At 61.0% G+C, this 9,442-nt stretch overlaps 1 protein-coding gene across 1 annotated transcript; it reads left to right on the forward strand.

Moving 5' to 3' along the window:
* The first annotated feature begins 1,440 nt into the window (after window positions 1-1,440).
* On the forward strand, window positions 1,441-9,204 carry MEX3D (mex-3 RNA binding family member D). The gene is made up of 2 exons (XM_036240601.1): window positions 1,441-2,041; window positions 7,741-9,204. Exons 1-2 carry the CDS (start codon window positions 1,441-1,443, stop codon window positions 9,132-9,134), a joined length of 1,995 nt encoding a protein of 664 aa, XP_036096494.1. The 3' UTR covers window positions 9,135-9,204.
* Window positions 9,205-9,442: the final 238 nt, after the last annotated feature.

Genomic DNA, 9,442 nt, shown 5'->3' on the forward strand with positions numbered 1-9,442 from the left:
GAGAGAGAGGAAAGGAGACCAAGAGACAGAAACGTCAATGGGTTGCCTCAGTATATACTCCGACCTGGGATAGAACCCACAACCTAGGTATGTGCCCTGACTGGAATTGAACCCCCTGACCCTTTAGCGCAGTGGACAGCTCTAACCACACTGGCCAGGACAGGAGTAATGGCATTAATTGGCAGAGGAATATCTGCCAGGGAAGACAGTAGGTGCAGAGAAGTGACTGGAGGTGAACTGTCCAGCCATGCACCGCTTTGGCTGAGGAACTACATAGTGGGGATTGGGGAAAGACCTAAAACCTGTGAGGGTAGTGGTGGACACGAGAGGAGGGGCCTGTGCGTGGCAAAAGGAGTCAGGTCACCCCCTTTCTCACCTGAAAAGCTCATGCATTTGTCCTTAAGTTCCACAACCAACCAGGGACCTAGTAGAGGTCCCTTTTAAGACTTGGACGGGTGACCCCATGGTATCCATTCTGCTCCTTGCCCACTTATGAGAAACCCCCTTGGAAAACCGGAGGGCTCCTTCATTCGAAAGGTGTAAGGAAGCTGGGGGAATGGCCGCGAGGAGAGGGTGGCTTTGAAACTGGGTACGCTGGGCTGCTCTGGGTGCCCACAGGGCAAGGTGAGGCACCCCAGAGAAGAGAGAATCTTCACCTCCGTGGGCTCTGGCGGGTGGAAACCAGCCCAAACCCGGAAGCACCGCCCACGTGGCGCAATGTCGGGCTCTCGCACGCTCTGTGCTGGGCGATGTTGGTGCCCTTGACCTCCTCAGGGGCCCACGGGCACTATGTACGTACAGGAACCAGGGATTAGAGTCCCAGAACGGCCAGGTCGCAAGAAGTCTTAGGGGTAGTGACCCCGGCCCTAGGGCGGGGACAGGGGCAAAGTGCCTTGGGGCACAGAAGGGCCCCTGGCAAAGAGAAGGCGGGAACTCTCCGGCCCCGGGGCGCCGCAGGCACCTACCTGGGGCAGCGCCAGCACCTGCAAGAGCGCTGGACCCGCCTGAGCGCCCCGGGCGAGGGTGTCCGGCGTCCATGTGATCGCGCCCCGCCCCGCCCCACCCCGCCTCGCCCCGCGCGTGCGCCTTACCCCGCGCCCCATTGTTGGCAGCGCACGCGTCACGGGGGCGGGGCCGGGGCGGGGCGGGCGGCTGGAGGGAGGGCGGCGGGAGGGAAGGAGCGTCCGCGCCGCCGCCGCCGCCGCCGCCGAGAGCCCAGCCGCCGCCGCCGCCGCCTAGAGCGAGCAGAGTCGCGCCGCCGCCGCGCCTCCCGCGGCCCCGAGAAGCCCCGCGCCGCCGCGCCCCCGCCGCTCCCGCCCCGCCGCTGGATGCCGGCGGCCGGCGGCCGAGCTCTCAGAGGCGGAGGGCGGCGGCGCGGGCGGCGGCGGCGCGGGCGGCCGGCGGCCCAGAGACAGGGGCGCGGGCCCGAGCGCTAGCGCCATGTCCGGCTCCATCGGCCAGCCCGACGGCAGCGGGGGCGCGGGCGGCAGCGGGCCCGGGGCGGCGGCCTGCGGGGACCCCAGCCCGGGTGCCCCGCCGCCGCCCGCGCCTGAGGCCGCCGAGGAGGCCGCTCCCGCGCCCCGGCCGCCGCCCGAGCCCGACGACGCGGCCACCGCGCTGCGCCTGGCACTGAACCAGCTCTCGGTGCTGGGGCTGGGGGGCGCGGGCAACCAAGATGACGAGGGAGCAGCCGCGGGCGGCGGGGATGGCGTGGCGGCGACTGCACGGGGCGCGGACGGTGGGACCGCAGTGGAGCCTACGCCCCCCGACGGGCCCGAGGCGGGCGCGCCCGTGGTGGCCGTGACCCCGGGCCCTCTGCCGCTTCTGGATCCCGACGTGAGCCCCCCGCCGCCGCCGCCGCCCCGGCCTTCGCCGCCCGATGTGTTCGCGGGCTTCACGCCCCACCCCGCGGCCCTGGGCCCCCCGACGCTGCTGGCCGAGCAGATGAGCGTGATTGGCAGCCGCAAAAAGAGCGTGAACATGACCGAGTGCGTGCCGGTACCCAGCTCGGAGCACGTCGCTGAGATCGTGGGTCGCCAGGGTGAGTGGCCGCCGTCGGGGGCGCAGCCTCGGGGGTCCCTGCGCCGCTGCTCCGGAGACAGGGCCGCCCCAGCCCAGGCCGCGGCTGCACGCCAGTCCCAGGCCACGCCCCGCGTGGGCTTTGGCCTCAGTGGCCGCCTGTGCCTTTGTCCTGCCTTCGGCCGCGAGAGAAAGTTGGGCGCAGCCCGCGCTCCTCCCCACCGCGCTTCGGCCCCGCCGTTGCCTTTGTCTAGGCGCCTCCAGCCCGGAAGGGCCCCTGTGTGCAGCGCCGCTACCATGCTCTGGGCTGTGCCATCCTGGGGACCAGGGGCCCGGCCGGGTGGTGGGCACCCCACATTCAAAGCAGGCATGGGGCGGGCCAACTCGGTTTGGGGGGTTGGGGGCACTCAGGCAGGGTGATGAGAGAAGTTTGGCCACACAAAGAGGATACATCATGACTTGCCAGCCTGGGGACCCTGCTGGGGCCGGGGAGGGATAGGACAGCTTGAGAGAGGGTCCCACCCTATTCTCAGTGTGGTCAGTAATTTGGGGGCATGTGGAAGGACCAGTTTTAAAAGTGACTCTTGGGGTCCGACCCCATGGCCCTAGCCTGGCAGGCAGGTGGGCAACAGGCCAGAGACGTAGGGGTCTCTTTAGTGGCATTGCCTAGCATCCCTGTGGCCGCCCCATTGTTCTCTTTGTTAGAGAGCCAGGCTGAGATTTGCAGGGTGACATCAGGCTGGCCGCCGCTCATTGGCCCTGGAGCTGTGGGGCGGGCAGAGGGTGGTGGGCAGTGCCCACATACCCACCCACCCTGTTAGCTGCCTGCCCACTGGTCTAAACTTTCTCCTGCCCTCCTGCCCTCCCACCCTCCTGCTGGCCTCCTGTGGTCAGCCAGATTCTAGAACTTGGGGTGGGGCCTGGGTGGGGCTTCAGGTAGAGCCAAAGAACACTCAGGCTGGGAGGGGTCCCAGCCTCTGGGCCCTGGGGTGGGGGTGGGGGTAGGGTGGCCTGAATTATAAGGTGACCTGTCATCCTTACCACTGCCACAAGCAGAGGACAATAGGGATGCTCTGGACACAGTCCTCTGCTAGTTCCGGGTGGGTGGGGTGACTTGGCCAGCAAGCCCTCTGGTCATTCATTTGTCCTTTCTCCATGTGGACACAAGGAGGGCCCAGCATCATGCCTGGGACCCACCATCAGAAGTGAGAGTGAGGAAGGAGGACAGGTTGCTCTCTGAGCCCTGCTGGCTGTCTCCAGGGGCAGGCATAACTAGACCCATGCCAGACAGTTCTGCTTTACCACCCTGTTGCCACCTTCCTATATAAGCCTCCCATTTCCCCACCCCTGTCCCCCATAACTGCACTGGACACCTAAGAAGTAGTTCTCATGTATTGAGTGTTTAGAAGCCTGCAGGTGGGCAAGTGTGGATACCTATGCCTGGGGGGGCCATTTGCCTGAAATCACTAGGCTGATCTGTTGTGCAGTGGAGCATTGAGGGTGTGTTCTGTGTGAATATGCGAGTCCTGGCACCTGAGGGACCTTCCAGAGAGGCCTTGTCTTATGTCTTACAAATGGTGATGGGAGTTAGGCAGAGGGCATAAGAACCTGTAGCCTCAGGCTGAATGGTGTGAAGGAGTGAGCCTGGGGCCTCAGGCTCCACGGGGCCTCAGGCTCCACCCGACCTCCTGGGTTTGCATTTGTCACCTGGTTGTTGGGTGCCAGCCTCTATTCTTGGTGGTTGTGGACAGCAAAACAGACTTGAAGCAGTATGGTATGCCCTGCAGACTGGGGTAGTCCTGTGACCCTGAGCACATGAGAGCCCCTTCTATAATGGGATGGGGCAGCACCTCCCTCAGAGTTTTTGTGTGGATTCTTAAAACACTGGTTCTAACCGCAGGCTGGTACCCAGTAGCCACCCCACAAGTAGGGTATAGGGTACAGGGGGGAGAGCATGGATACCAGGATGGGTCACATTGCCCCCGTTCCAGGACCATCTGTGGCTCCCATCCTCTCCCACCCAGTTCTCAAGCATACCCTGCAAGACTACCTCAGCCCCACTCCTTTCCCTTTTCCCATCACCCACCCCACTCCCCATCCTGTGGGTCCCTGGATACCAAGCCTGCCCCTTCTTACTGCTCAGGCTCTCCCCAGTTCAGGGGGCATAGCCTGCCCTCAGTTACTCATTTTTTTCTGTCAAATCTCAGGTCTAGGGCTGCCCCTCCCCCAAGAAGGCACAGGAAAGAGACTTCAAGAGACGATGAGGCAGGTTTGGGATTTGAACCCTGGTCTCATTGGCTCTGCCTGCCCTGTAGGGAGCAGGGTTGGGAGAGGGGTGGTGGGAGGCAGTGCCATTCTACAGAGAGGAAAAGTGGGGCCTCCAAAAGAACAAGGAATGAACCTCTCCCTCCATCCTGTCAGTGCAAGCCAACTGGGAGAGCTGGTTCACATTGGCTGTGGGGGAGACCTTGGGCTCATGCCTTCTCCCCTGCCATCCATGCCCTGTACCCAGAGCAAGTCTGTGTCCATGTCTTTACCAGGGCTGGGCTTGGTCATGTTGGGTCTTTAGCACCATGCACAGCACATTGCCTGCTTCACCATCAGGAACAAGTAAATGAATGATGCTGAAGGCAAGGCTTGGACTGGCAGCCCCCCCCAGGTTTCCCATCTCAGATCAGGCTGAGGATGGTGGCCTGGGACCCTCCCCCATTGTCTGTTCTCTGTCCCCCTGCCCCCGGGCCTGGCCCCAACCCTGCAGGCATCAGGTGTTCTTTCTGGCAGCCAGGGACACTGCGGGGGTATTGGGGTACATGGCTTGGTGTTCCTGTCCACTGTGGGGCATAGAAAAAAAGAGGTGCCCATGCTTGGGTTGGGGGCTCCTTGTATTGGCAGTTGTAGACCTACCCTGCCTGTGGGGAGCTTTCCATGTTCCTATGACCAACTAGCTTACCCCCAGACCACCCTACTGTGACATGGCCCACTCAGGACTATAGCCTTCTTTACCCCTGCTTGATTGTGGGAAATTGTCCTAGCCCTGTCCTGCTTCCAGAGCTCTGCCCCCGCTGTTCCCTCTGCTGAAGCGCTCCTCTGCCTGCATCCTCCTTTCCCTCACAGCCTTGAGGTTTTGTTAAGTGTAACCTGTAATCGCCCATGGGGCCTGGTTCTCTGAGTGCCCAGCACATGGGTATGGCCAGGACCCCATAATGAGACATATGAGTGAAGGCAAAAGGCTGCCCTCATCTACTAGACTATCCTGGAGACCCTCAGCCTCCCCAGTTTGAGGGGAGAGTCTGGCTGTAGTGCAGTCGGGATTTCTAGGGCCTGAGGCAGGACATTCCCAAGCACACCCTGCTCTCTGTGTTGGCATCCTGGGGGAAATGCCCAGGAATCTGCATTTCAGCCTTTGCCCACCTATGAATGGTGACCCCTAGAGTTCCCCAGCCATGGGGCTCAGCCCCTTATCACCACACATTCTTGCTGCACTCTATCATCACCACTGGGGCAGGAAATATGGCCTAGGTCACTGGATCCTCGATTTCCTGGACTGGGCAATCCCACCCTCCCAAGCTCTGACCCCTCTCAGGGTCTTGACATGGGTTGGGTTTGGGGGCCAACAGGTGTCACAGCTGAAGTGAAGTCAGTAAATTGGGCTCCTGGCCACTAAGGGCTCCACCCAGGGCCACCCAAGGGGACGTTGCATGGTCCCTCCCCTGCCCTGGCGCACCTGAGGGGCTCATTGGGCTTGGGATCAAGGCCCACTTCATCTGTACAAAGGATCAGTGGGGGGAGGGGGTCATCAGTTGTTTGCACCTCCTTTGACAAGTCCCCTGCCCTTTCTTCAGGCCTTGCTTGCTTCCCTCTCCTTGCGTGGTTCTGCTAGAAGCAAATATTTCAGGGCATGTTGTCTGTCTGGGGCTTTGGCCCTTTGGGTCTGGCCCCAAAGCTGTGAGGCTGGGTGTTTCAGCCCTCCTTTTATGGGTAATGAAATTAAAGCACAAGACAGTTTCCTCAGGGGCCCAGGGCAATCTGCAGTTTACTAGCCCTTAGAACAGTCCCCTGGCCAAAAGGAGTTCAGACAGTCAAATGTGGTGTCAGGATAAACTCTGGAAGTGTGTGCTGGGGCCTGGCCCAGTCAGGGTGGGCTTCCCAGAGGAGGGAGTGCTAGGCTGCAATATGATGCAGAGAAGGGCAAGGACTGGGGGTGATAGTGGTGAGGACAGTGTTTTGAGTGGGAAAGGTCATGTGGAGAAGACAGCATGGCCAGGGCAGGGGGAGTTTGCCAGGTAGGGAGGGGACCATCGAGGCAGGCATGGAGGCAGCCACAGGTCAGTGTGGGGTAGATTTGGGGGCCCCGGGTTGGTTTAGAGGTTGGCATTGAGGCGACACAGCTGAGGGGACAGAGTGGCTAAAGACCCAGGAGGTGGGGTTTGGAGATGGTAAGAAGGAAGCCCCTCCCCTGGAGATTTCTGACCTTGATTCACATGCCCTGCTTTTGCTCAAAGTCCTGGTTGGGGAACTATTATATATTCCTTGGGATCAGGGTAAGGCTGCCCCTGGACGCCCCCTGCCACCTCCAGGATGAGCAGTCCCCTGGCCTAGGCAGCCTCTCATTGATTTCTTCCTGGGTAGATGTTGAACTTGCCAATTTTGTATCTTTTGCTATTGTTAAATTAGCAACACAGTTACTCCTCTCTCAATACCACCTCTGTGTTGACACAATATCCCTGTGTCCCTCTAGCCTCCCCAGAGCCTGGACTCAAGATGTCTCAAAAGGCCCTGGGGAGGGGTATCAGAGACCTGAGTAGGCACCCCTATCACAGACCCTGAACAACTGACCCCACCCCTCCACAGGGTGGGACCCCAGCCCAGACAGGATGAAGCCATAGTGCCATGTCTGCAAGTATCCCTGAGCATCCCTCACAGGCTGGCATCACCAGGCCTGAGATGTTCTGAATTCAGGCCCAGGAGCCTACATTGGGCTGAGTGAGACCTCAGCTTCCCTTGGACTGGGAGGGTCACTTGGTCAGAAGAAAATCATAGGCAGCTTGCACAATCTGAGCCTTTGTTTTCACATCTGTCAAATGGGGAGTTGGTGTTAGAGGGTCTGCATTCGAGTCCTCGGGCTGACACAATCAACTGTGAATAGCTTGAAACAATACACATTCTCAGTTCCGGAAGCTGGAAATCTGAAATCAAGGTGTTGGCAGGGTTGTGCTCCCTCCAGAGGCTCTAGGGGACAGTCTGTCCCATGCTCTCTCTCCCAGCTTCTGGTGGCTGCCAGCAGTGCTTGGTGTCCCTTGGCTTGTAGCCACATCACTGCAACTCCTGCCTCTCTTGTCACATGGCCATCTCCTCTATGTGTCCCTCCTCTTGTATTCAGGGCCCACCCTACCCCAGTGTGACCTCATCTTAACTAATCACATCTGTAGAGGTCCTATTTCTAAATTAAGAGCTCATTCTGATGTTCTGGGTGAACATTAATTTTGCGGGGCACTATTCAACCCACAACAGAGTCCTTACCTTCTTGCTTTTTTGGCAACCCCAGGGGCGCCCTGTACCAGAGGGGAAACTGAGGTCCCAGGGTTAGAGATTAAATCCCATAGGGGTACAGTCCATAGGTGGAGGCTCTGAACTGTCTGGCCCATTCAGCAGCTGCTGGGGAAGGCCTGTCCTGGGGAGGAGTCCCAGTCCTCACCATATTGTACCCCCTTCCTCTCCCAGGGTGCAAAATCAAGGCTCTGCGCGCCAAGACGAACACGTACATCAAGACGCCAGTGCGTGGAGAAGAGCCTGTCTTCATCGTGACTGGCCGACAGGAAGACGTGGAGATGGCCAAGCGTGAGATCCTGTCTGCTGCCGAGCACTTCTCTGTGATCCGTGCTACCCGCAGCAAGGCAGGTGGGCTGCCTGGCACCCCGCAGGGCCCGCCCAACCTGCCAGGACAGACCACTATTCAGGTGCGCGTGCCCTACCGCGTGGTGGGTCTGGTAGTGGGGCCCAAGGGTGCCACCATAAAGCGCATCCAGCAGCGGACGCATACATACATCGTGACGCCTGGGCGCGACAAGGAGCCAGTGTTCGCAGTGACAGGAATGCCTGAGAACGTGGACCGGGCCCGCGAGGAGATCGAGGCGCACATCACGCTGCGCACTGGCGCCTTCACTGACGCCGGCCCTGACAGTGACTTCCACGCCAACGGCACCGATGTATGCCTGGACCTGCTCGGGGCAGCTGCAGGCCTCTGGGCCAAGGCCCCCAACCCTGGGCGGCGGCCCCCCTTGCCTACCGCCAGCCTCCGTGGGGACAGTGCCCTGGGCGCCCCAGGAGGCCCTGAGGCTTTCTACCCTAGCAGCCGCGGAGGACCACCAGTGCCAGACGCGGGCCCTGCCAGCCCCTATGGCGGTTCAGGCAACGGGGGCTTCACCTTCGGAGGTGATGGCCCTGGTGCCCCCACGGGGCCACCTGCCCCTGAGGACTGCGACTTCGGCTTCGACTTCCTGGCGCTGGACTTGACAGTGCCTGCAGCAGCCACCATCTGGGCCCCTTTTGAGCGCGCTGCACCGGTGCCAGCCTTTAGCAGCTGTTCTGCTGTCAACGGGGCCCCTGCGCCACCTGCCCCAGGTGTCCGTCGCAGCAGCGGGGCTGGTACCCCGCGACACTCCCCCACGCTACCTGAACCTGGTGGCCTGGCCCTGGAGCTCCCACTCGCTCGCCGCGGCCCCCCTGACCCAGTGGGTGCCCTGCCCTGGCGGCCCCCACAGGGCACCCTGTCATCTTTCTCAAGTAGCAGCAGTTTCTCCACGGCCACCTCGCTGCCCAGCAGCTCCTCAGCCTCTTCATGTTCCCCCTTGGACTCCAGCGCCTCCGAAAGCAGCCGCAAACCCTCGGCCTCAGTGTCCTCCGGGTCCGCGGCCCCTGTAGCCTCTGCTACCCCTGGCCCGGTCCTGGTGCGGGAGTGCGTGGTGTGTGCCGAGGGAGAGGTAATGGCTGCGCTAGTGCCCTGTGGCCACAACCTCTTTTGCATGGACTGCGCTGTGCGCATCTGTGGCAAGAGCGAGCCTGAGTGCCCCGCCTGTCGCACACCCGCCACCCAGGCCATTCATATCTTTTCCTAAGGAGCTGCACCCAGGGCCATTTGTCGGCCCTGGAGTGGGGATGTGCTCTGGGCTGGGGTGGGGGAAAAGAGGGATGACAAAAGGGCAGGGGGTGGAGGGGCAGGCCGGGGGAGGGTGGGGCAGGGGGCATTGTGGCCAGTGTTTACAGACAAGCTTTAACTCCTGGTCCCAGGCATGGAGACAGTGACCCGGCAGCCCAGTGGCACCTCAGTTCTTAACAAATAACAGTATTGAGTTGACAGGTTAAAATAAACCAGAGAGAAAAGGTCTGTTGCACTTTTTATTTCACACACACACACCCAGGGTGA

The sequence above is a fragment of the Molossus molossus genome, unplaced genomic scaffold (genome assembly GCF_014108415.1).
Source record: "Molossus molossus isolate mMolMol1 unplaced genomic scaffold, mMolMol1.p scaffold_m16_p_4, whole genome shotgun sequence".
Taxonomy (NCBI): Eukaryota; Metazoa; Chordata; class Mammalia; order Chiroptera; family Molossidae; genus Molossus; species Molossus molossus.

Coding starts and splice junctions, on each gene's coding strand:
- MEX3D (XM_036240601.1), top strand. CDS start 1,441: ATGTCCGGCTCCATCGGCCAGCCCGACGGCAGCGGGGGCGCGGGCGGC. Junction 2,042..7,740: donor TGAGATCGTGGGTCGCCAGG/GTGAGTGGCCGC, acceptor TTCCTCTCCCAG/GGTGCAAAATCAAGGCTCTG.